This window comes from Ranitomeya variabilis, chromosome 1, assembly GCF_051348905.1.
Source record: "Ranitomeya variabilis isolate aRanVar5 chromosome 1, aRanVar5.hap1, whole genome shotgun sequence".
NCBI lineage: Eukaryota > Metazoa > Chordata > Amphibia > Anura > Dendrobatidae > Ranitomeya > Ranitomeya variabilis.
The window spans coordinates 225,840,924-225,868,508 of NC_135232.1; the positions used below are offsets into that span (position 1 = coordinate 225,840,924).

Consider the following 27,585-nt stretch of genomic DNA (forward strand, 5'->3'; position numbering starts at 1 on the left):
TGACGAGGAAAAGGCTAACATATTAAACACCTTCTTCTCCACGGTATTCACGGTGGAAAATGAAATGCTAGGTGAAATCCCAAGAAACAATGAAAACCCTATATTAAGGGTCACCAATCTAACCCAAGAAGAGGTGCGAAACCGGCTAAATAAGATTAAAATAGATAAATCTCCGGGTCCGGATGGCATACACCCACGAGTACTAAGAGAACTAAGTAATGTAATAGATAAACCATTATTTCTTATTTTTAGGGACTCTATAGCGACGGGGTCTGTTCCGCAGGACTGGCGCATAGCAAATGTGGTGCCAATATTCAAAAAGGGCTCTAAAAGTGAACCTGGAAATTATAGGCCAGTAAGTCTAACCTCTACTGTTGGTAAAATATTTGAAGGGTTTCTGAAGGATGTTATTCTGGATTATCTCAATGAGAATAACTGTTTAACTCCATATCAGCATGGGTTTATGAGAAATCGCTCCTGTCAAACCAATCTAATCAGGTTTATGAAGAGGTAAGCTATAGGCTGGACCACGGTGAGTCATTGGACGTGGTATATCTCGATTTTTCCAAAGCGTTTGATACCGTACCGCACAAGAGGTTGGTACACAAAATGAGAATGCTTGGTCTGGGGGAAAATGTGTGTAAATGGGTTAGCAACTGGCTTAGTGATAGAAAGCAGAGGGTGGTTATAAATGGTATAGTCTCTAACTGGGTCGCTGTGACCAGTGGGGTACCGCAGGGGTCGGTATTGGGACCTGTTCTCTTCAACATATTCATTAATGATCTGGTAGAAGGTTTACACAGTAAAATATTGATATTTGCAGATGATACAAAACTATGCAAAGCAGTTAATACAAGAGAAGATAGTATTCTGCTACAGATGGATCTGGATAAGTTGGAAACTTGGGCTGAAAGGTGGCAGATGAGGTTTAACAATGATAAATGTAAGGTTATACACATGGGAAGAAGGAATCAATATCACCATTACACACTGAACGGGAAACCACTGGGTAAATCTCACATGGAGAAGGACTTGGGGATCCTAGTTAATGATAAACTTACCTGGAGCAGCCAGTGCCAGGCAGCAGCTGCCAAGGCAAACAGGATCATGGGGTGCATTAAAAGAGGTCTGGATACACATGATGAGAGCATTATACTGCCTCTGTACCAATCCCTAGTTAGACCGAACATGGAGTACTGTGTCCAGTTTTGGGCACCGGTGCTCAGGAAGGATATAATGGAACTAGAGAGAGTACAAAGGAGGGCAACAAAATTAATAAAGGGGATGGGAGAACTACAATACCCAGATAGATTAGCGAAATTAGGATTATTTAGTCTAGAAAAAAGACGACTGAGGGGCAATCTAATAACCATGTATAAGTATATAAGGGGACAATACAAATATCTCGCTGAGGATCTGTTTATACCAAGGAAGGTGACGGGCACAAGGGGGCATTCTTTGCGTCTGGAGGAGAGAAGGTTTTTCCACCAACATAGAAGAGGATTCTTTACTGTTAGGGCAGTGAGAATCTGGAATTGCTTGCCTGAGGAGTTGGTTATGGCGAACTCAGTCGAGGGGTTCAAGAGAGGCCTGGATGTCTTCCTGGAGCAGAACAATATTGTATCATACAATTATTAGGTTCTGTAGAAGGACGTAGATCTGGGGATTTATTATGATGGAATATAGGCTGAACTGGATGGACAAATGTCTTTTTTCGGCCTTACTAACTATGTTACTATGTTACTATGTTACTATGACTCGAGTATAAGCCTAGGGTGGAAAATGCAGCAGCTACCGGTGAATTTCAAAAATAAAATAGATGCTCCATACCATTCATTATGGCCCCATAGCTGTGCCATATAGTGCTCTGCACCGTTCATTATTGCCCCATAGCTGTATCATAGAAAGCTGTGCCATATAGTGCTCTGCACCGTTCATTATTGCCCCATAGCTGTGCCATATACAGGTCCTTCTCAAAAAATTAGCATATAGTGTTAAATTTCATTATTTACCATAATGTAATGATTACAATTAAACTTTCATATACTATAGATTCATTATCCACCAACTGAAATTTGTCAGGTCTTTTATTGTTTTAATACTGATGATTTTGGCATACAACTCCTGATAACCCAAAAAACCTGTCTCAATAAATTAGCATATTTCACCCGACCAATCAAATAAAAGTGTTTTTTAATACCAAACAAAAAAACCATCAAATAATAATGTTCAGTTATGCACTCAATACTTGGTCGGGAATCCTTTGGCAGAAATGACTGCTTCAATGCGGCGTGGCATGGAGGCAATCAGCCTGTGACACTGCTGAGATGTTATGGAGGCCCAGGATGCTTCAATAGCGGCCTTAAGCTCATCCAGAGTGTTGGGTCTTGCGTCTCTCAACTTTCTCTTCACAATATCCCACAGATTCTCTATGGGGTTCAGGTCAGGAGAGTTGGCAGGCCAATTGAGCACAGTAATACCATGGTCAGTAAACCATTTACCAGTGGTTTTGGCACTGTGAGCAGGTGCCAGGTCGTGCTGAAAAATGAAATCTTCATGTCCATAAAGCATTTCAGCCGATGGAAGCATGAAGTGCTCCAAAATCTCCTGATAGCTAGCTGCATTGACCCTGCCCTTGATGAAACACAGTGGACCAACACCAGCAGCTGACATGGCACCCCACACCATCACTGACTGTGGGTACTTGACACTGGACTTCAGGCATTTTGGCATTTCCTTCTCCCCAGTCTTCCTCCAGACTCTGGCACCTTGATTTCCGAATGACATGCAAAATTTGCTTTCATCAGAAAAAAGTACTTGGGACCACTTAGCAACAGTCCAGTGCTGCTTCTCTGTAGCCCAGGTCAGGCGCTTCTGCCGCTGTTTATGGTTCAAAAGTGGCTTTACCTGGGGAATGCGGCACCTGTAGCCCATTTCCTGCACACGCCTGTGCACGGTGGCTCTGGATGTTTCCACACCAGACTCAGTCCACTGCTTCCTCAGGTTCTGGTCACCTCTTCTCGTTGTACAGCGTTTTCTGCCACATTGTTTCCTTCCAACAGACTTACCATTGAGGTGCCTTGATACAGCACTCTGGGAACAGCCTATTTGTTGAGAAATTTCTTTCTGGGTCTTACCCTCTTGCTTGAGGGTGTCAATGATGGCCTTCTTGACATCTGTCAGGTCGCTAGTCTTACCCATGATGGGGGTTTTGAGTAATGAACCAGGGAGGGAGTTTTTAAAAGCCTCAGGTATCTTTTGCATGTGTTTAGAGTTAATTAGTTGATTCAGAAGATTAGGGTAATAGGTCATTTAGAGAACCTTTTCTTGATATGCTAATTTATTGAGACAGGTTTTTTGGGTTATCAGGAGTTGTATGCCAAAATCATCAGTATTAAAACAATAAAAGACCTGACAAATTTCAGTTGGTGGATAATGAATCTATAGTATATGAAAGTTTAATTGTAATCATTACATTATGGTAAATAATGAAATTTAACACTATATGCTAATTTTTTGAGAAGGACCTGTAGTGCTCTGCACCGTTCATTATTGTCCCATAGCTGTACCATAGAAAGCTGTGCCATATAGTGCTCTGCACCGTTCATTATTGCCCCATAGCTGTACCATAGAAAGCTGTGCCATATAGTGCTCTGCACCGTTCATTATTGCCCCATAGCTGTGCCATATAGTGCTCTGCACCGTTCATTATTGCCCCATAGCTGTGCCATATAGTGCTCTGCACCGTTCATTATTGCCCCATAGCTGTGCCATATAGTGCTCTGCACCGTTCATTATTGCCCCATAGCTGTGCCATATAGTGCTCTGCACCGTTCATTATTGCCCCATAGATGTACCATAGAAAGCTGTGCCATTGCTGCTGCTGCTGCAATAAAAAAAAAATGACATACTCACCTCTCTTGCTTGCAGCCCCTCAGCGTCCCGTCCCGGCGTCTCTCTGCACTGACTGATCAGGCAGAGGGCGGCGCGCACACTATATGCGTTATCGCGCCCTCTGACCTGCACAGTCAGTGCGGAGAGACGCCGGGAAGATGGAGCGGCGCCAGGCGTGTGGAACGCGGACAGGTGAATATGTAATACTTACCTGCTCCCGGCGTCCCGCTCCTTCCCCCAGACAGCTGGTCTTCGGTGCCGCAGCCTCTTCCTCTATCAGCGGTCACCGTTACCGCTCATTAGAGAAATGAATATGCGGCTCCACCCCTATGGGAGTGGAGTCCATATTCATTTCTCTAATGAGCGGTCCCACGTGACCGCTGAACAGGGGAAGAGCTGCGGCACCCGGAGACCGTGGGACTGCAGGGACAGCGCCAGGAGCCCCGGAAGCAGGTAAGTATGCCTCAGCGCCCTCTCCCCCTCACCCGCCGACCGTGACTCGAGTATAAGCCGAGAGGGGCACTTTCAGCCCAAAAATTTGGGCTGAAAATCTCGGCTTATACTCGAGTATATACGGTAGATCTATAGATACATAATATCTATCGATCTATGTATAGATCTATCTATCATCTATCTCATTCCCTCTATTATCTATCTATTATCTATCTATCTATGTGTAATAGAGTGTGGGTTGGACAAATGTAAAAGAGGAGGGTGGACCAGTAATGACTTTACAAATCTTTTTTTTTTTTTGTTCAATAATAGATCTTTATTAAGCTTTCAAAAATGCATACAAAACCGCATCAAAACTGCGCAAAAAACGCACCTGTGTTTTCAGCCAAGAGGTGCTGATTCAGTGCAGAAAAATCTGCAGGCAAATCCGCAACGTGTGCTCACAGGCTTAAGATTTTTTTTCTGATTACATCGTTTAACAGTCACGTTAATTTAATATTTTTATAGATTGGACCTTTCCCAATGTAGTAGTACCAAATATGTGTAGTTTTTTTTTCTCATGTTTTCTCATGTTTTTAAAAACGTTATTTTTGTGCTTTTTTACTGTATTTGTTAGTCCCCTTAGGAGACTTGAACCTGCGAACATCCAATCTCTTGCACTACACACAGCAGTGCTACAGTATTGCAGTGTATAGTGAAAATCTTCATCTCATATGAATGCCGGCCACGGGTTGGCCTTCACAAGAGAACTGTCATGATAGGCACAATGGTCTTCAGCAGACCCCAGGCCATCATGGCAACCCATCGGTATCTCCCGATCGTGTTACGGGCTCCACCCGTGGCTGTTAGAGGCAGATGATGGCTGATTATCATAGCCATCATCTCCTGAGAAAGATGGGAAGATGTGGGCTTGTAAGCCGAGCCGGCATAGAACGTAACTATATGTTATATGTCGGTAAAAGGATAAAAGATTTGTTACCAATTTGCTGCTAGATATCACAGGACAACTTTGGAGGGCTTGCTGAATTCATGTTTCGAATAGTCAGAACTTTTTTGGCAGCGTGAAGGGAACCAGCACAAATTTACTGGATTGTTCCCATCTCGACTGTTCATTAGCTAAGGCGGTAGTAGCGTCGCCTGTGATTGGTGACAATCCCAGTAAAAATACTAAATCTATTTACTATTGCCAGACTTTTCAAAAGGTTTGAAGAAAATGGTTTTCAGAATCTTCCTCCTGTATGCAACAGTGAGTTCAGAAAACCGACATGTGCTTTATTAATAAATAGCATTCTATAGTCAGACTGTATACTGTACACTTCTACAATATACACTGTATTTTCCTTTGATACCTCATATGATTTTTTCCTCTCGTCCCCTCTCTCAAGTTTGTTTGTACAGATCTTGAAAATTCTACTATCCAGAAGCAAAGGACAGAACTCCAATTATTGATCGCCGAGCTTAAAGATAGAGACAAGGAGCTGAATGATATGGTGTTGGTGCATCAGAGGCAGCTGCTCTCCTGGGAAAATGATAGACAGCATGTTCTTAGACTGGAACAGAAGTGTGCCAGGCTAGAAAGTATAGTTTCCATGTATTTTATACCCATGTCTGTTTATACACAATTTTTGAAAAACTGCACTTTAGGATTTGTAAAATGCAAGAAATGTTCCATAGAAAATAAGAAAAGTATTGTTACATGTGTATTATGCATATAAGGGGAGCTAAGCGAGTCTAGTCAATTGGAAATTCATCCAGCAAAGCTGATGTACCGTATATACTTGAGTATAAGCCAACCCGAGTATAAGCCGACCCCCTAATTTTGCCACAAAAAACTGGGAAAACTTAGTGACTCAAGTATAAGCCTAGGGTGGGAAATGCAGCAGCTACCGGTAAATTTCAAAAGTAAAAATAGATACCAATAAAAGTAAAATTAATTGAGACATCAGTTAAGTGTTTTTGAATATCCATATTGAATCAGGAGCCCCATATAATGCTCCATACAGTTCATGATGGGCCCCATAAGATGCTCCATACAAAATACGCCCCATATAATGCTCCATAAAGTTTATGATGGGCCCCATAAGATGCTCCATATTAAAATATGCCCCATATAATCCTGCATAAAGGTTAATAATGGCCCCATAAGATGCTCCATAGACACATTTGCCCAATATAATGCTGCACAAATGTTGATTACGGCCCCATAAGATGCTCCATAGAGATATTTACCCCATACAGTGCTGCACAAATGTTAATTATGGCCCCATAAGATGCTCCATAAAGATACTTGCCCCATATAATCCTGCACGAACGTTGATTATGGCCCCATAAGATGCTCCATACAAACACTAGCCCTATTTGCTGTTGCTGCAATAAAAAAAAAAAAAAAACACATACTCACCTCTCGTCGCTCAGGCCCCCGGAACTTTAAATATTCACCTTTCCTCTTTCCGGCCGCCGCTCCATCTTCAGCGTCTTCTGCACTGATGTTCAGGCAGAGGGCGCGCACTAACCACGTCATCGCGCCCTCTGACCTGAGCGTCACTGCAGAAGACGCTGAAGACGGAGCTGCGGCTGGAACGAGGAGAGGTGAATATCGCGCAGCGCTGCGCTCCCCCTCCCCATTTTACTCACCTGCTCCTGGCGCGGTGTCGCTGGTTCCCCGGTGCCGCAGCTTCTTCCTGTATTGAGGAATCCTATACAGTACTATACTGTATTGAGGAATCCCCTATGGGAGGTGGAGCCGCATATTCATTACTGTAAAGAGCGGTACCATGTGACCGCTCAGTACAGGAAGAAGCTGAGGCATCGGGAGAACCAGGGACGTGCAGAGACCGCGCCAGGAGCAGGTGAGTATTATTAGACAGCCCCCGCTCCACCTCCCCTGACGACTCCTGGGTATGACTCGAGTATAAGCTGAGAGGGGGACTTTCAGCCCCAAAAAATGGGCTGAAAATCTCGGCTTATACTCGAGTATATACGGTATTTGTCTGATAGCATGCCGCCTTATAACAGTTTGATTTAGGCTAAGTTAACACCCAGTGTTAGATGTGTACTATGGATATAGCCTGGAAATCTACACAAAAATAAACAAATTTTAAGTTGCAAGTTACACTTTGGCAGTATTATCATTATTGTTGATTTTTTTAAGCACCTTTGTGATTCCATGTCAAAAGGGTTTACATAAAAAATATAAATTGCAATGGACAAGCTAATAATGACAGACTGGTACAGAGGGGAGTGGGTCCTGCAATCGTGGGCTTAAAGTCTACAGTGTAATGGGTAAGGAGACAGTAGGTTGAGGGAGGTGGAGCAGCTCCGATGGTGTTGTGGCAGTGGACTCATTGCAGGCGGTAGGCTTTTTTGAAGAGATGAGTTTTCATGTTACATCTGAAGGTTTCAGTTGTGGCAGACAACTGGAAACTGGATGAGGCCCTGAATTCTGTTTGAGAAAAGTCTTGGAGGCGATTGGAGGTGAGGAACGTACAAGAGAAGAGAAGTAGGTTATTTGAGGGTACGAAATGTATCTCCTAATAAAGGGAACCTGTGAGATCCACTGACTGTTCCACTTACAAAAATTAACTTTAATCTTGCAAAATCACATATACTAATGAGGCAGGACTTGTTTGCAAGCTGTCTCTTCCCTGGATTAGTTCTAGCTCGGATACCCTAGCCATGCTTTTTCTGTGTATTGGTGACAACTTCTATACACTCCTTGTTATGGTAGAGCTGTTAGGCATCTCCCAGGGAGATGTGATTATAAGAACTGAGCCAGGACTAGCCTATGTGAAGAGGCACCCTGCCGAACTAGTCTTGTTTAAAGGGAACCTGTCACCCCCCCCCCCCCCCAGGCGTTTGAAACTAAAAGAGCCACCTTGTGTAGCAGTAATGCTGCATTCTGACAAGGTGGCTCTTTTAGTTCTGGGTGCTGTAACTGCAGAAATAATCCGTTTTGTAATTTGTCAGAAATACCTGGTCCTCAGTCAAGGAGGCCGGCCTTTCCCCCCCTGCTGCAGACGCCACACAGCTGTCACTCACATCTTCTTGGCGCCGGGCGCCGCCTCCTCAGCGCTGTTTTGAAATGAGCCGGTGCCTGCGCTCTTTTCTCCTGCCTTGGGCAGGCGCAGTGAGCGCTGCCCGTCTGTCCTCATATGCAGTCTAGCTGACTGCGCCTGTGCGGCTGCCCTGCCTGTGAATCCCAGCCCCGCAATGTGAATAAATCAGAAGACACTGTGGGGCTGGGATTAACAGGCAGGGCGGCCGTACAGGCGCAGTCAGCTAGACTGCATATGAGGATGGGCAGCGCTCACTGCCCACATGTAATTAAGCTGGCTAATAGCTGTAAATCATTCAGCTGAGGCGAAGAAAACTAAATCTCCGAGCACTAAAAAATACTCGGAGGACCCCCGAGCGTGCTCGGGAAATCTTGAGTAACGAGTGTATTCGCTCATCACTAATCTTACCGAGTTAAAGAGATTTCCATGCGAAGCGTTTATTAGCAGTCAGGAACAGTAAAGGGATTGGATAATTTCTTTTAAGGTACAATATATTACTGTAGTGTCTCCATCACTGTACCTTTCATATGTTATATCCACTAACATTTGGTTATTTGATGAGAAAAAATAAACTGATACATTTGTTCACTTACTTTAGATGAACTTCAAAGACGGAGTGAGATAATAAGATCAATAACCAAAAGGATCAAATTATTGGAAGCACATCAGCATGATCGAAAGACAAAGCTGGAGAATACCCAACAGCAACTTCAGGAAGTGTGTCTTAAAGCTTCAGAAACTAACAACCATTGTCAAGACTTGGAGGTAGGTTTAAAGCATCAGTAATAAACTTTGGCTTGTGCCACTTTACTCAGCTGTTTCTTTTGTTACATGCAGTAGCCATATACATGGAAGTTCTGTGGGTCTGTATTACTTGGTGAAACAGTGTATTGCATTCTTGTGATTATACCCTGTAATGCAGTGTGCAATGGAGCACTCCATGTATATCATGTAAAAAAAATCCCAGCAATGTGTATGTACAGAATGGGGCCATAGCTGACAATAACTGCTTTATTATAGATCAGTGGTAAGTGAGTGTCAGGGGGATTCTAAGAGGTACTTGTACAGTAGTGGAATGTAAAGGATTTTACAGTTAAAGGGAACCTGTCCCCTCCCCCCTCCCCCCAGGCGTTTTTAACTAAAAGAGCAGTGTCTTCTGATTTATTCACATTGCGGGGCTGGGATTCACAGGCAGGGCGGCCGCACAGGCGCAGTCATCTAGACTGCATATGAGGACAGACGGGCAGCGCTCACTGGGCCTGCTCAAGGCAGGAGAAAGAGCGCAGGCGCCGGCAGATTTCAAAACAGCGGTGAGGAGCCGGCGCCAAGAAGATTTGAGTGACGGCTGTGTGGCGTCTGCAGCAGGGGGGAAAGGCCTGCCTCCTTGACTGAAGACAAGGTATTTAGGACAAATTATAAAACTGATTATTTTGGCAGTTACAGCACCCAGAACTAAAAGAGCCACCTTGTCAGAATGCAGCATTACTGCTGCACAAGGTGGCTCTTTTAGTTAAAAACGCCTGGGGGGGGGGGGGTGACAGGTTCCCTTTAAGTAGTTTTGTGAATTGATGTTATGTTAATGTAGTAATTAAGGTATTTTACTTTTTAAAAGCCCAAACTTAGTTGACTTGTCTTATTAGGAAAAAAATCAAAGTTTGAATTATTCTGTTTTGGAGCTGTCTGCCCAAGTGGGACGACTAAAGGCCGGGGAACAGGAGCTTTCCACTTTGTTGAAGCTGAAGGTAATGGTGTATTCTTTCTAACCAATAATCTATATATATAATTGCCTAAGGGGTACTTCCGTCTGTCTGTCTGTAACTTCCGTAACGGAAATCCTGGGTCGCTGATTGGTCGCGGCTGACCGGCCGCGACCAATCAGCAAGATTGGGGTGGGAGTTAAACACCGCTTCACTTTTTACTATTGATGCTGCCTATGCAACATCAATAGTAAAAACATAGAATGTTAAAAATAATAATATAAAAAAAACAAAAACATTATATTCTCACCTTTCGAAGTCCGCCGCAGCCTTTCCCACTCCTCGCGCTCCGGTCCCAAGAATGCATTGCGGCAATGACTCGAGATCACGTAGCGGTCTCGTGAGATGATGGCATAGCGGTCTCGCGAGACCGCTGCATGATCACGGGTTATTGCCGAAAGGCATTACTGGGAACGGAGCGTCGCGATGAGCATCGGTAAAGGCCTCGGCTGGATCCGGGGGCCGACGGAAGGTGAGTATATAACTATTTTTTATTTTAATTGTTTTTTTAATAGGGATATGGTGCCCACATTGCTATATACTATTTGGGTTGTGTTATGTACTACGTGGCCTGTGTTATATACTATGTGGGCTGTGCTATACACTACGTGCTTGTGCAATATAGTACGTGGCTGTGTTATATACTGCGTGGGTTGTGCTATATAGTACGCGGGCTGTGCAATCTACTACATGGGCTGTGCTATATACGACGTGCCTGTGCAATATAGTATGTGGCTGTGTTATATACTGCGTGGGCTGTGCTATATACTATGCGGGCTGTGCAATCTACTACGTGGGCTGTGCTATATACAGGTCCTTCTCAAAAAATTAGCATATAGTGTTAAATTTCATTATTTACTATAATGTAATGATTACAATTAAACTTTCATATACTATAGATTCATTATCCACCAACTGAAATTTGTCAGGTCTTTTATTGTTTTAATACTGATGATTTTGGCATACAACTCCTGATAACCCAAAAAACCTGTCTCAATAAATTAGCATATCAAGAAAAGGTTCTCTAAATGACCTATTACCCTAATCTTCTGAATCAACTAATTAACTCTAAACACATGCAAAAGATACCTGAGGCTTTTAAAAACTCCCTGCCTGGTTCATTACTCAAAACCCCCATCATGGGTAAGACTAGCGACCTGACAGATGTCAAGAAGGCCATCATTGACACCCTCAAGCAAGAGGGTAAGACCCAGAAAGAAATTTCTCAACAAATAGGCTGTTCCCAGAGTGCTGTATCAAGGCACCTCAATGGTAAGTCTGTTGGAAGGAAACAATGTGGCAGAAAACGCTGTACAACGAGAAGAGGTGACCGGAACCTGAGGAAGATTGTGGACTGAGTCTGGTGTGGAAACATCCAGAGCCACCGTGCACAGGCGTGTGCAGGAAATGGGCTACAGGTGCCGCATTCCCCAGGTAAAGCCACTTTTGAACCATAAACAGCGGCAGAAGCGCCTGACCTGGGCTACAGAGAAGCAGCACTGGACTGTTGCTAAGTGGTCCCAAGTACTTTTTTCTGATGAAAGCAAATTTTGCATGTCATTCGGAAATCAAGGTGCCAGAGTCTGGAGGAAGACTGGGGAGAAGGAAATGCCAAAATGCCTGAAGTCCAGTGTCAAGTACCCACAGTCAGTGATGGTGTGGGGTGCCATGTCAGCTGCTGGTGTTGGTCCACTGTGTTTCATCAAGGGCAGGGTCAATGCAGCTAGCTATCAGGAGATTTTGGAGCACTTCATGCTTCCATCGGCTGAAATGCTTTATGGAGATGAAGATTTCATTTTTCAGCACGACCTGGCACCTGCTCACAGTGCCAAAACCACTGGTAAATGGTTTACTGACCATGGTATTACTGTGCTCAATTGGCCTGCCAACTCTCCTGACCTGAACCCCATAGAGAATCTGTGGGATATTGTGAAGAGAAAGTTGAGAGACGCAAGACCCAACACTCTGGATGAGCTTAAGGCCGCTATTGAAGCATCCTGGGCCTCCATAACATCTCAGCAGTGTCACAGGCTGATTGCCTCCATGCCACGCCGCATTGAAGCAGTCATTTCTGCCAAAGGATTCCCGACCAAGTATTGAGTGCATAACTGAACATTATTATTTGATGGTTTTTTTGTTTGGTATTAAAAAACACTTTTATTTGATTGGTCGGGTGAAATATGCTAATTTATTGAGACAGGTTTTTTGGGTTATCAGGAGTTGTATGCCAAAATCATCAGTATTAAAACAATAAAAGACCTGACAAATTTCAGTTGGTGGATAATGAATCTATAGTATATGAAAGTTTAATTGTAATCATTACATTATGGTAAATAATGAAACTTAACACTATATGCTAATTTTTTGAGAAGGACCTGTACTACGTGCCTGTGCAATATAGTACGTGGCTGTGTTATATACTGCGTGGGCTGTGCTATATACTATGTGGGCTGTGTTATATACTACGTGGCTGTGCTATATACTACGTGGCTGTGCAATATACTACATGCCTGTGCTATATACTACGTGGCTGTGTTATATACTGCGTGGGCTGTGCAATATACTACGTGGGCTGTGCAATATACTATGTGGGCTGTGCAATATACTACGTGGGCTGTGCAATATACTACATGGGCTGTGCAATATACTACGTGGGCTGTGCAATATACTACGTGGGCTGTGCTATATACTGCATGGGCTGTGTTATACACTGCGTGGGCTGTATTATATACTGCGTGGGCTGTGTTATATACTGCGTGGGCTGTGCAATCTACTACGTGGGCTGTGTTATATACTACTTGGCTGTACATTCTAGAATACCCGATGCGCTAGTTATCTTAAAAATGATGCTACACCACAGTAGTCAGTAATAGAGTGCACATGGCATGAAGACGTCCGCAAATGCTGTCTGTGGCATGTTTAAATTCAACTACCCTACTCTTTTCTCCTTTGACATCTCAACATACAGATATAATGGTCGGCCTAGCCGAAATTAATCTGTGTTTGGACAGCAAGACGGTAGACAGAGCAGAGGACTGAGGCTCTTTCTGCAGCCAGTTGTCTTACATCCAATGATAAAGGAGGAGAAGGGGTAAAATGGTCCAATCTTTTTATCCCAGAGATTTATCAGATGATCAGTTTTAAATAAATTCCAACCTTTCTCTTTATTTTCATAAATATATATTCTTTTCCTGCCAGGATACTAGTCTCAATACTCATATCATTGCGTTATCATGTGGGCTCCTAATGCTTCCATACAAGTAGTATTAGCAACATTGGGATTTTCAATGTCCCTGCTCCTACTATATGAGTAAAGGTACCGTCACACTAAGCAACGTCGCCAGCGATCTGTGACGTTGCAGCGTCCTAGGGAGCGATATCGCTGTATTTGACACGCAGCAGCGATCAGAATCCCGCTGTGAAATTGCTGGTCGCTGCTAGAAGGTCTGCACATTATTTGGTCGCTAGGTCGCCGTGTATCGCCGTGTTTGACAGCAAAAGCAACCATACCAGCGATATTTTACACTGGTAACCAGGGTAAACATCGGGTTACTAAGCGCAGGGCCGCGCTTAGTAACCCGATGTTTACCCTGGTTACCAGCGTAAAAGTTAAAAAAACAAACAGCACATACTCACCAGCGCGTCCCCCAGCCTCTGCTTCCTGACACTGACTGAGCGCCGGCCCTAAACTGAAAGTGAAAGCACAGCGGTGACGTCACCGCTCTGCTGTTAGGGCCGGAGCTCAGTCAGTGTCAGGAAGCAGAGGCTGGGGGACGCGCTGGTGAGTATGTGCTGTTTGTTTTTTTAACTTTTACGCTGGTAACCAGGGTAAACATCGGGTTACTAAGCGCGGCCCTGCGCTTAGCAACCCGATGCTTACCCTGGTTACCCGGGGACCTCGGCATCGTTGGTCGCTGGAGAGCGGTCTGTGTGACAGCTCTCCAGCGACCAAACAGCGACGCTGCAGCGATCGGCATCGCTGTCGCTATCGCTGCAGCGTCGCTTAATGTGACGGTACCTTAAGATCCCATTCTATCTTTCATTCTCTCGTGTTTGCCATTCATTGCCTTACCTGTTCCCATTAGAGAGTCTGGAAGGTGTAACTGATTTCTACAGTGCTGGCCACCATACTGGATACAGAGGCTTGTGGGAGCGATCTTATTCTCAGAACGAGATGGAAGTGAAGACTGTTCAGACCGGCTGCCATGCTAAACATGGGAATATGGAAGACTGAGCAGGACAATCGGTGCTTGTATTCCTCTGTAACATGTTGGCTCTAAGTGGCAACACCTTGACACTAGGACAGCTGTTTTCACTGCAGAAAAGCAGCAGCACTAGCATTTGAGTATATGGTGCAGACATAGTATTTTAGCGTCCCTTCACACAGCAAATATGCTAAGGAAATCTTTCTTCACCCATGCAACATTTCATCTAGAAACACCCAGCTTGGAAAAGCCGTTTTGTAGCAGAATTGTTGTATGGGTGAATGTAGGTTTCCGCTGCTTGAAGGGCGTCCTCGGTTTTTATATTAGAAGGACATTGTGCCAGTCACTCCCCTGCTAAACAAGGAAGGATGGGATAGAGATTAGACTCACCTGTATTAGACTGAATGGTGACAAATGGCACATAATTTAGCTAGTCTGAGATCAGCGGACTTGTACTTCAGAATTGGGTGGCTCCTTGGCTACTTGCTTATGTCTGGAAACTATCTATCGTCAGACAGAAAACCTGGCCAAGAAGTTCTGCACTTGCTCTGCACAATCCCTCTTAAGAACCTGACCATATTCTGCAAGAACATGTGGGCAGTGGAAGTCATGCTATCAATCCAGGACCATGAAATCAAGGGTGTCAAAAATAAATACTGAATGGGACTAGATAGTCTACAGAATGGTGTATAATTAAAAAAGGAAGTAAGATATTTACAAATAAACTTCATTTAACCTAAGGAACTGATTTAAAGAAGAGATGGTAATACAATGTTAACAGAAATTGTTACTTTTCTTTGATTTTTCTATTCTTAGTGTCCTTTTAGTGTTCAAGTAGTAGGTTTAGGAATCTGCATCCTGCAAGAGAAGAAGCAATTGAACCAGTTACATAACCATACATCAGCCACTGCAGGCTCAATGAAATACAGTTGACACAAGGAAGTGTCTAAATAGTAGAAATGGTAGAGTGAAAAAGACTCATGTAACACAATTGCTTTAAGCCATAGAGTAGCCTCAATTCCTGAAGACAGTAACTGAGTCAACCTCCCGATGTCAGCAGCACAGTGCCACACCATTATAATCTTCAGCAAGTGAACAATAGATTGTGGTGGATGGTAGCTAGTGTTCTCATCAAGATTGAAGACATCTTAGCAAAACACAATAGACTCCAATCAATGTGGTTCTTTGAGCACCATTGTGTAAGCTGTATTCTGCATCTGGCACAGTTTCCTGACCTTGTCTGATTTTATTTTTACTGACAAAAAATACATTTACTGACAGAAATACATATACCGTATGTACTCCAGTATAAGCCGAGATTTTCAGCCCATTTTTTTGAGCAGGTGAGTATAACGGGGAGGGGAGCGCTGCGCTGTTCGATATTCACCTGGTCCTCGTTCCGGCGCCACTCGGTCTTCAGCGTCGTCTGCAGTGACGCTCAGGTCAGAGGGCGCGATGACGTGGTTAGTGCACGCCCTCTGCCTGAACGTCAGTGCAGAAGACGCTGAAGATGGAACGAAGTCAGGTGAATATTGAAAGTGCCGGGGGCGTGAGCAACAGAGAGGTAAGTATGTGATTTTTTTTTTTTTTTATCGCAGCAACAGCAAATGGGGCAAGTGTCTGTATGGAGCATCTCATTGGGCCATAATTAACGTTTGTGCAGCATTATATGGGGCAAATGTCTGTATGGAGTATCTTATGGGGCCATAACGTTTGTGCCGCACTATATGCGGCAAATATCTTTATGGAGCATCTTATGGGGCCATAATCAACGTTTGTGCAGTACTATATGGGGCAAGTGTCTGTATAGAGTGTCTTATGGGGCCATAACGTTTGTGCAGCACTATATGGGGCAAATATCTTTATGGAGCATCTTATGGGGCCATAATCAACGTTTGTGCAGCACTATACGGGGCAAGTGTCTGTATGGAGCATCTTATGGGGCCATAATTAATGTTTGTGCAGCATTATATGGGGCAAATGTCTGTATGGAGTATCTTAAGCGGCCATAACGTTTGTGCAGCACTATATGGGGCAAATATCTTTATGGAGCATTTTATGGGGCCATAATTAACGTTTGTGGAGCATTATATGGGGCAAGTGTCTGTATGGAGCATCTTATGGGGCCATTATTAACCTTTATGCAGGATTATAAGGGGGAAAATTTTAATATGGAGCATCTTATGGAGCCATCATAAACTTTATGGAGCATTATATGGGGCTCCTGATTCAATATGGATATTCAAAAACACTTAACCTACTGATGTCTCAATTAGTTTTACTTTTATTAGTATCTATTTTTATTTACTCTGTCGCCTCATTGGGGGACACAGGACCATGGGTGTTATGCTGCTGTCCACTAGGAGGCGACACTATGCATAATCTGAAAAAGATTAACCGTGGCTCCTCCTCTGCAGTATACACCCCTGGACGGCGTCAGCCTTCTCCAGTTTTTGCTTAGTGTCGCATAGGAGGCACACCTAAGATTTTTTTACTCCGTTTTTTTTCCGACGGATTACAGATGAAGAAAAGTCCCTCGGGTGTTGGTTCGAAGTCGAGACCCCCCCTCCTTCCCCAATTCCTTTTGGTTTCTGGGTTGAGGTCGAGGCGAGGATAAAGGCCCCTGAAGGTGACAACAGCACCCTCCCTAATCCCCTCCCCCTCTGGGGGAATTAGGTTGAGACGCCTCAGGTAGGGCCTGTACAGGCAGCATTCTACAGCTCCCAGCAATGGGCCAGCACACTGCACCTGCATCCAGGGACCCCATCCCAGCTGCGGGCTCCTGTCGGGGCCGGGGGGAGTGCAGGCAGGCATGGCACATACAGACACAGGGCTCCCTGCGCCCCTGTCTCTGCGGCAGCACCAGCTCTATACTGCCTCAGGGGGACCCCTCACAGGGCCCCCTCCCGCTTACAGCCCCACCGCTATCCTGCCTCTAAATCCAGGGGGGTCCGGTTCAGATACGACTCCCCCCCCCCCCCCCCCCCCTTTCCCCGGACTCCCGTGCCGGCCTGGAGCCTTTCTGGGCATCAGGCATCTAATTTAGGCCCCAGCTTCGGCTTAGCTGTGGACGCCACCTCTTCTCCGCCCCCCGGATGACAAATATGACACTCTACAGTGTCATAAAGGGGGTGGATCGAGGCAGAAAGGGTGCGTTTTTACACAGCTTTGCCGCCTTTTTCTCAGCTCTCCGCCCCCTTCTCCCCCTGCCTCTTCTCCTCGGCGGCCATTTCTACTGCAGCAAGGATTAACCCTGCATCTCCCGGTCAGCAAGACCAGGACCAGGCCAGCCAGTCTCCGGGGGGCACAAGACTGTGGATCTTCGGCGCTGGACCTAGGGGCATACTGGTGGGGTCAGATCACAGCTGGGTTGTTTTACTCGGCTGTGAATCCATATTACCTATAAGGCTCCCCTATAGGTTTCTCTTCCCCTGTAAGGTCCTTTGCATAGCAGCCCTTCTGCACTCTGTGCACTATGCCGGGCTCAAGGTCCAAGAGAACCAGGCAGGACTGCTATTATGCATTCTGTACAGCCTGCTGGACCACTCTCCCCAGTGGCAGCACGTAACGCGCTGCCAGGACTGCATCCAGACTACTGCATCAGAGCCCCAAGAAGCCCCTGCCAATGCCTCGGTGTCTAATGCCACGACGGAATGGGTCACTCAGAGGTCGCAATCTGTGACGCAGTCTATAGATAACCAAACCTCCACATTGCTTCAGGCTCTGCAGAGTCATGCCTCGGCTATGACCGCTACCCAGCAAAGGGACAGCTTGACTCAGGAACAGAATGACCTGGCACATCCACGTCTAGGTCAGGACGCAAGCAGACCCATAGGTCAAGTCCATCTGCGTCATCCCATAGCACACGGTCATCCCCTTCTAGGGAGAGACACCGTAGTTCCAAGTCATCTAGACCGTCCCCTTCCAGGGGCAGACAATGCAGATCTCCGCAGTCCCCGACCAGAGAAGGCCTCCTCCCCAGCTCACCCAGCAGGGGACGCCTCTTTGATACACAGGATTCGGAAGGCATTTGTGACTCCGACTCAGACAGGGAAACGGAGGGGTCCCTGATCCCAATCCCCCCTAGCAGTACAGCGCTAGTCGAGGACATAATCTCTTCCATCCATCGGGTGCTGGACATTTCTAATCTGCCACCAGAGGATTTCCTTTGAAGGACCTCTGAAGCCACCTAAGGTTTTCTCTAACCACCCAGAGTTTAAAGCGATCCTTAAAGAACTGCTCTCACAACCTGAGAAAAAATTCGCTAGTCGCAAATATCTGGAGGCAAGGTACCCTTTCCCACAGAAGGACACCAAGGAATGGACAGATCCACCCGAAGTGGACCCCCCAGTCTCTAGACTAGCAGCACAGACTCTTCTTTCACTGCCAGATAGCTCAACCCTCAGGGACGCAGCAGACCGGCAGTTAGAACGTATGGCTCGTTCAATTTTCGAGATGGCAGAGGCCTCCCTGCCTCCCGCGTTCGCTTCAGTTTGGGCTGCCAAGGCCATACTGGCTTGGGCCAAAAATTTACAAGCTGGCCTCCAAGCATCTGCTCCTGAGCTGTCGCACCAAGCGGTTCAAATAGCAGTTGTAGCAGATTACATGCTTCATGCAGCTCTGTATTCAGCAAGGGGCGTAGCGAGGATAGCATCAAACGCCATCACGATTTGGCGTATCCTCTGGCTGCGGAATGGAAAGCGGACACAGCCTCAAAGAAGTCCCTCACGCACCTCCCGTATCTCAGTGGGTGACCTTTCGGTGAAAAGTTGGAGACAATGATATCCAATGCCACCGGCGGGGGAAGAGTACCTCTCTCCCTCAACTGAAACCTATACGCACTTACAAGAAGTGTAACAAAACCGATTCTGATCCTTTCGGAATTCCTCGGGCTGGTCCGTCTCGCGTCCAGCACAAAATCGTAACCGTTCCCCACACAGGGACAACTCATGGTCGATGCAAAGGTCGGACAAGACCTGACAGTTAAAAGCAGGCCAGTCAAAGCCCAAAGGAGGTAAACCTCAGATTTTTTCCTCCTCATGACTCACGGACCCCGGAAGACATCCCACCCGTAGGCGGCCGACTTTGCTCTTCCAGCAAGTCTGGATGCCTACTACAGAAGACAGGTGGGTCAGGGAACTATTGTCTTCCGGATACAAGATAGTGTTCAACCTCCAACCCACCGAACCGAGTCTTCCTCTCTGTTCCCCCAAAACCGCCAGCCAAGGCTCGTGCCTTCCACCAAGCGGTTCCCTCGCTTCTTCAAGCAGGAGTCATAGTACCGGTTCCCACGGCCGGGAGCTTCCGAGGGTTCTACTCCAATCTATTCGTAGTCCCCAAGAAAGGAGGCAGCGTACGGCCCATACTGGACCTAAAACAACTCAAATATGTACGGGTTCGTCACTTCCGCTGGAGTCCCCTTCGGTCCATCATTGCGTCCATGGAGAAGGGAGAATATCTCGCTTTCATAGAAATACAAGACGCATACCTGCATATACCGATTGCACCTGCTCGTCAGAGTTTTCTCAGGTTCGCAATCGACCAGGACCACTACCAGTTCGTGGCTCTCCCGTTCGGACTCGCCACGGCTCCCAGAGTGTTTACCAAAGTCATGGCAGCCACCATGGACATCCTGCACTCCAGAGGCATAGTAGTCGTTCCATACCTGGACGATCTACTCATCAAGGCTCCTACCTTCAAGGACTGCGAGCTCAGTGTCTCAATCACAATCGACACTGAGTTGCATGGGCTGATTAGTTCGCATCCTCTTCCGCAAACCCCCTCGATCTCTCCGGTTTGCCATGAGTCCTCGGAAGGATGGGGGCAGCAATAGAAGCGGTCCCATTTTGGCCCAGTTTCACCTCAGGCCTCTCCAACTAGCCATTCTCATGTCCTGGGACAGGAATCCCTTTCTCGACAGGGAGTTCCGGCTAACGTCGTCAACCAAGAGGTCCCTGCACTGGAGGCTCAAGCCAACCTCGCTAGCAAAGGGGAAATCCTTTCTCACAGGTCAGTGGAAGGTTCTGACCACCGATGCGAGCCTGACGGGTTGGGGTGCAGTGCACCTACACCACAGGGCACAGGGCAAGTGGTCCCCAGTGGAAGCGACCATGCCCATCAACATCCTGGGAATTCGTGCCATCCTCCTGGCATTGAGGGCCTTCCATCACTTACTGGCAGCCTCTCACATCAGAATACAATCGGACAATGCCACCACTGTGGCATATGTGAATCACCAAGGGGGGACCCACAGTACCCAGGCGATGCGAAAAGTGTCACACATACTCCACTGGGTGGAGGACACAGGCTCGGTTCTCTCGGCGGTCCACATTCCGGGTGTGGACAACTGGGAAGCAGACTTCCTCAGACGACAAGGAATAGATTCGGGAGAGTGGTCTCTCCATCCCGAAATTTTTCGCCAGATCTGCAATCGCTGGGGGACCCCAGATGTGGACTTAATGGCATCCCACTTCAATGCCAAGGTCTCCAACTTCATGGCCAGAACACACGATCCGCGGTCGCTCGGAGCAGACGCTCTGGTTCAGGACTGGACCCAGTTCCAGCCTCTGTACATTTTTCCACCTCTCCCCCTGTTATCCAGAGTGGTGAGGAAGATCAAGCAAGATGGAGTTCCAACCATCTTAATCGCACCAGTCTGGCCCAGACGTACATGGTACGGCGACGTCGTACAACTTTCAGCAGACGCCCCCTGGCGCCTCCCCGATCGCCCGGATCTTCTATCACAAGGCCCGTTCTACCACCAGAACTCAGGGGCTCTCAATTTGATGGCATGGCCCTTGAAACCTGGGTTCTAACCCAGGCAGGGCTCTCGACGGACGTCATTAGGACCATGATCAGGGCACGGAAGCCAGCCTCTGCCCAGATCTATGACCGTACCTGGAAAGTTCTCTTTACCTGGTGCGAATCTCACGGCCAGACCCCATTCCCTTCTTCCTTCCCCGAACTACCTGTTTTTTTCTATATTCGGGTCTGGAGGCCAGGCTGTCCCTGGGCTCGCCTAAGAGCCAGGTGTCAGCCCTCTCAGTGCTTTTTTTTCCAAATTGCGCATTGCTACCAAGCTGCGAGTAAGGACTTTTCTTCAGGGGGTTTCCCGATTGGTTCCCCCCTACAGACGACCACTAGAAATGTAGGACCTCAACCTGGTCCTGACAGCATTGCAGGAACCACCCTTCGAACCCCTAAGGAGATCCCGCTCTGCCTTCTCTCCCAGAAGGTGTTTTTTTTTCCTGGTGGCAATCACCTCGCTACGCAGGGTGTCTGAACTGACAGCACTCTCCTGCAAACGGCCCTTCCTGGTTTTTCACCAGGACAAGGTAGTTCTCCATATGGTCCCATCCTTCCTTCCGAAGGTTATGTCCAACTTCCACCTCAATGAGGAAATTTCTCTGCCTTCCCTTTGTCCGGTCCCGGTTCATAGAGTGGAGAAGGCTCTGCATGCACTTGACCTTGTCAGGGCATTGCGTATATATGTGTCTAGGACTGCGTCCTTCCAGAGGTCTGATCCCTTTTCCTTCTTCCGGAAGGCGGCCGCAAGGGTCTCCCAGCTTCCAAAGCTACCCTTGCCAGGAAGATCACATCCACCATACAAGAGGCCTACCGCCTTAAGAATTCTCCTCTTCTAGCCGGTATTACGGCACACTCTACACGGGCGGTAGGGGCCTCCTGGGCCATTCGGCTCCAGGCTTCGGCACAACAAGTGTAAGGCGGCCACTTGGACTAGCCCACACTCGTTTACTAAACACTACAGGGTTCATACCCAGTCCTCAGCGGAAGCGAGCCTGGGTAGATGTGTTCTGCAGGCAGCGGTGCCCCAAGTATAGGGGCCTGTCTGCACAATATTCGTCCATTGCTTCCCACCCAGGGACTGCTTTAGGACGTCCCATGGTCCTGTGTCCCCCAATGAGGCGACAGAGTAAAGGAGATTTTTGTGTACTCACCGTAAAATCTCTTTCTCTTAGCCTCTAATTGGGGGACACAGCTCCCACCCTGTTGCCCTTTTCGGGCCGTTGTTACTGTTGAGTTCTCATATTGTTCTTTGAGCTTGTACATAGTGGCCTTCTTATAGGCATGTCTATGTCACTCATGTTACGTTCCTCCTGCTTTTGCACAAAACTGGAGAAGGCTGACGCCGTCCAGGGGTGTATACTGCAAAGGAGGAGCCACGGTTAATCTTTTTCAGATTATGCATAATGTCGCCTCCTAGTGGACAGCAGCATAACACCCATGGTCCTGTGTCCCCCAATTAGAGGCTAAGAGAAAGAGATTTTACGGTGAGTACACACAAATCTCCTTTTTGACATTTACCGGTAGCTGCTGCATTTCCCACCCTAGGCTTATACTCCAGTCATTAAGTTTTCCCAGTTTTTTGTGGCGAAATTAGGGGGGTCGGCTTATACTCGGGTCGGCTTATACTCGAGTATATACGGTATATGTACTGTATATATGGCACAATTAAATAATTTTGTTCTCGACTAGTTGCCTAATTAAGTGTTTTCCTGGTTCTAACCAAACCACATCTTATGTTTTTCTATAGGACAAAGATATAATAGAAGCAACTAACCACATCACAGAGTTCACTTTTCGGCTTAGAGACCTGGAGGCAGCGTTACGTGAGACAAAACTGAAGGAAACTTCAGCTAAGAAAGAAATGCAAGGGCTAAAGCCCAGAATAAAAGGCTTGGAGACTGAACTTGAGAAACTAAATGGTATGGGATTATTTTGACAACTATGAGCGTCAAAGCAGAGGCGTAGCTAGGGTTTCAACTTAGGGGGGGCGAAACATCTGAGTGGGCCCCTAACCAGCTAAGCCTGATTACAGCTACGGTTGCGCACTCTAATTGTGAATATAGGTGAACCTCAGAATATGACCCTACTGTTATTGAAAATAAATCTATATACAAAAACGAACGTTGACTTTACCGCCATATTGTGACAATATACAACTTTGATGGTCACAATACTCTGAGTGACCCTATAACAACGATGCTTAAGTGCCCACTTAACATTTAATAATGTCCCCTAAGTTCCCCCATGTACTGCTCCATTATACACAGTATGGTGAGCTTAAAGCTTCCCTATACACAGTCTAAGGCCCCCACAGCTGCCCTATACACCGTATGATGTTCTCACTGCTGCCCTCTACACAGTAAAATGCTGACAGAACTCCACTATAGAAAGTATAATGCCTCCCAGAGCTCCCCTATATAAAGTGTAATGGGCCAACAGCTCCCATATGCACAATATGCCTTCACAGTTCCCTATACACAGTATAATGGGCCCGAAGCTCCCTTATACACAGTATGATGGGGCCCGCAGCTCCCTTATACACAGTATGATGGGGCCCGCAGCTCCCTTGTACACAGTATGATGGGAACGTAGCTCCCTTATACACAGTATGATGGGAACGTAGCTCCCTTATACACAGTATGATGGACCCGCAGCTTCCTTATACACAGTATGATGGGCCCGCAGCTCCCATATACACAGTATGATGGGCCCGCAGCTTCCTTATACACAGTATGATGGGCCCGCAGCTCCCTTATACACAGTATGATGGGCCCGCAGCTCCCTTATACACAGTATGATGGGCCCGCAGCTCCCTTATACACAGTGTGATGGGCCAGCAGCTCCTTTATACACAGTGTGATGGGCCAGCAGCTCCCTTATACACTGTCTGATGGGCCTGCAGCTCCCGTACAAACAGTATGACGGACTTACAGCTCCCGTATACACAGTATGATGGACCCGCAGCTCCCTTATACACAGTATGATGGACTCACAGCTCCCTGTCATGATTTGGATGTCCCGGTCATTTACTCCTCCTCCGGCGTAATCACTATTTTGTGGCACTGCTGCAGTGCCGCGGCTCAAACTTGTGAGCGCAGCTTCTGATAGGCCAGGAGTTAGAAGCTATGTCACAAGCGCTCTATGTAAGACTATGAGGCTATGTGCACTTGTTGCGGATTCGTGTGCGGATTTACCGTGGATTTCCTGTGTTTTTTGTGCAGATTTCACCTGCGTTTTACCACCTGCGGAATCCTATACAGGACAGGAGCAGGTGTAAAACGCTGCGGAGTCCCCAAAAAGAATTGACATGCCACGCAGTATTTTCCGCACCATGTGCACTGCGGATTTGGTTTTCCATAGGTTTATATGGTACTGTAAACCAGATGGAAAACTGCTGCGAATCCGCAGCGGCCAATCCGCATCGTGTGCACATAGCCTGAGAGTGAGGAACAGGCCAGAACGAGGCTCCCACAGACTCACTGATTAGTGACCTCTGTGCTGCTCCATGAAACACTTGAGCAGTGGACAGGCCACAAACTGCAGGAGACGGAGCCGAGCGGAGACAAAAACAGATGAAAACGCCAGAAGGTGAGTATCAGACGGGGCAGGGGACGTGGATTGTCAGCACCGCTCCAGCAGTGAAATAAAAAATAATGCTGGAGTGGTGCTGTAAATGTGATGCAGCTCTTGGTTACTGTATGCGGGCTCCTTATACTAATACTCATAAAAGACCTAGGTGGTACGTATCAAAAGCCCCCGACCCCCCCATCTCCAGCCTCCCCAGACAGCAAATATTACATGATGGATCACATATAATATCATAACTAAACATTATAATATTCAGCCCCCAGTGCCCTGTCCCCCCTCCCCCACTTCAGCCCCAATACCCCCATCATCTCACATCCACCCCTCAGTGCCCTGTCCCACCTCACCCACCTTCTACCCTCACAACCCCCAAATGGTCTCACATTCATCCCCCAGTGCCCTGTCCCCCCCTCACCCACTTTCAGCCCCCACAATACCCCAACGGTCTCAGTGACATACCTGAATTTAATAAACCTAATAAGTTCCATCCCCACTTACTGATAAAGTTTGCACTGCAGGCAGGACCAGGAAGTGTAAGTGTAATGCAGGGTGGGCACTAGGACCCAGCGTGCCTGAGCCAATCCCAGCGTGCACAGAGTGAAGAAAACTGCAGCCAGGAAAAGCTTCATCATCAGGCCCGACGGGCGAAACCATTCACTGCAGGGGGGAGACTCTGCAGCCTGCCACTGTGCTAGCAGCGTGCAGAGTCTCCGTCAGATGGGAGCAGACATTATACTGCTCTGCTCCTATGCGGTGTTCTGCCTCGTCACAGTAGTGGCCCTGGCTCCCAGTGGGCCCCTTCATGTGACAGGGCCCGGGGCGATGGCCCCCTCTGCCCCCCCAGTAGCTACGCTACTGCGTCAAAGGTTTGAACACCTCTTACAATGGCAGCACAAGCTCTGATGTGTAAACTGTGTGGTGAAAACTCTTCTCATGTGGTGTATTTTTGACCCTTTAAACTGCTTGTAGGCTACCAAAAATGTATTTATAAATACCATGAGAATAACAGAGTACACGTCCAAATCTTTTTTGTAAAAAAGATATAAATATACTTTTATTAAACCCAATCAATACATATATAACAGCAAAGTAACAAAAAGAAGGAATTCAGTAAGGGAACAATTAGAAGCAACACTGAAAAAACGGTGATATCCCCTAGGTACCTCTGCAGCTATTTCATAGGTAAAGTGCAAAGTAGTGCATGTCACAGAACAAAGGGAAGATGAGGAGAATGGGTGACTATAATATTACGTGTAGTAAATCCCAAAATCTAGATAACATTCAGGTATCGTGCACTAGATACCACCACCCAAATCCTCCAATCTTACCCATAATGCAGAGTACCGGGGGTCACCGTCCACACACCAACGCGCGTTTCGCGTTAGGCTTCGTCAGGGGGCAGACGCGAAACGCGCGTTGGGGCGTGGACGGTGACCCCCGGTACACTGCATTATGGGTAAGATTGGAGGATTTGGGTGGTGGTATCTAGTGCACGATACCTGAATGTTATCTAGATTTTGGGATTTACTACACGTAATATTATAGTCACCCATTCTCCTTATCTTCCCTTTGTTCTGTGACATGCACTACTTTGCACTTTACCTATGAAATAGCTGCAGAGGTACCTAGGGGATATCACCGTTTTTTCAGTGTTGCTTCTAATTGTTCCCTTACTGAATTCCTTCTTTTTGTTACTTTGCTGTTATATATGTATTGATTGGGTTTAATAAAAGTATATTTATACCTTTTTACAAAAAAGATTTGGACGTGTACTCTGTTATTCTCATGGTATTTATCTATGGTTGTAGGAGTGTCCTTGTTATGTGTAGGTGATACGATCTCTGTCTATGATACATATAACACATTGCTATGAGCGTGTGGATGAGACCGTATTTTCTTTGGTCCATATTGGGCTGTATGTACAAAAATTTATTTAGTTGGGATCTTCTGCATGTAAGTTTGAAATTATGTTTTAGAATGTTATGGTTGTCAGCAACTGCATGAAGGTTGTGCTGCTTCAGTAGCGGTAAGCTAACTGCCAGAGAACGCAGACATAGTTTATTACCATGTGTCTTACTGATCATTGTATACACAGTGTTGAATGAGAGCTGTGTTTATAGTATTGAAAGCACTAACAGTGCTTCCTCCTCTGGCCAAGTGACCATGTAATCGCCAACTGGTGCAGTCAAAATAGGCGAAACCGAACAGTGAAGGTCCGTACCTAATGCCTTCTGTTCGGGCACAGACCCCAAACACTGACTTCACCAGGAAGTCTGTGTTACTGTTTGATTTTGGCCCCCCAAACACCAGCAGCTCTGATCAGCAGTAAGATTAATACCACTGGCCAGAGCACTGCAGCTCCCATGCTGTCAGATGACAGTGTGAGCCCACAGCTGTGACCCTAGGTAAAAAGTTTACCCCCGGTAACAGGCGTCAGCTGATGGGACTACTACTCGCATCCACCTACGTCAGCTGCCAAGAGCAGGCATGGCTGATGGGAGTATTCATCAGCATGCGCTGTAAATAAATAATGAAAAAAAGTGACTTGGGTTCCCCTATATTTTTGATAACCAGCCAGACAAAACTGACAGCTGTGAGCTGCAACCCCCAGCTTTCAGCTTTATCATGGCCGATTATCAAGAATAAAGGTGTCCCTACGCCATTTTTTTTAAATTATTTAAATAATTAATTTTTTTTAAACTGTGTGTGGTCCTCCCCCATTTTTGATAACCAGCCAGGCCAAAGCAGACAGCTGGGGACTGGGAAGGTCTATTAGATGTGCCAATTCTGGTGCTTTGCCCTGCTCTTCCCTGTGGCGTTGGCAAGTGG

At 46.6% G+C, this 27,585-nt stretch overlaps 1 protein-coding gene across 5 annotated transcripts in view; it reads left to right on the plus strand.

Annotated features, from left to right (window-relative positions):
* The window catches only part of CCDC62 (coiled-coil domain containing 62), a 61,086-nt gene that overhangs the window by 6,386 nt on the left and 27,115 nt on the right, over positions 1-27,585 (plus strand). For all 5 annotated transcript variants that reach the window (XM_077293169.1, XM_077293168.1, XM_077293170.1 and 2 more), the window contains 4 exons: positions 5,733-5,925; positions 9,001-9,167; positions 10,043-10,144; positions 22,919-23,090. In XM_077293169.1, coding sequence (XP_077149284.1) covers positions 5,835-5,925; positions 9,001-9,167; positions 10,043-10,144; positions 22,919-23,090 — 532 coding nt within the window. In that variant the 5' untranslated portion in view covers positions 5,733-5,834. The remainder of the gene's footprint in view (positions 1-5,732; positions 5,926-9,000; positions 9,168-10,042; positions 10,145-22,918; positions 23,091-27,585) is intronic.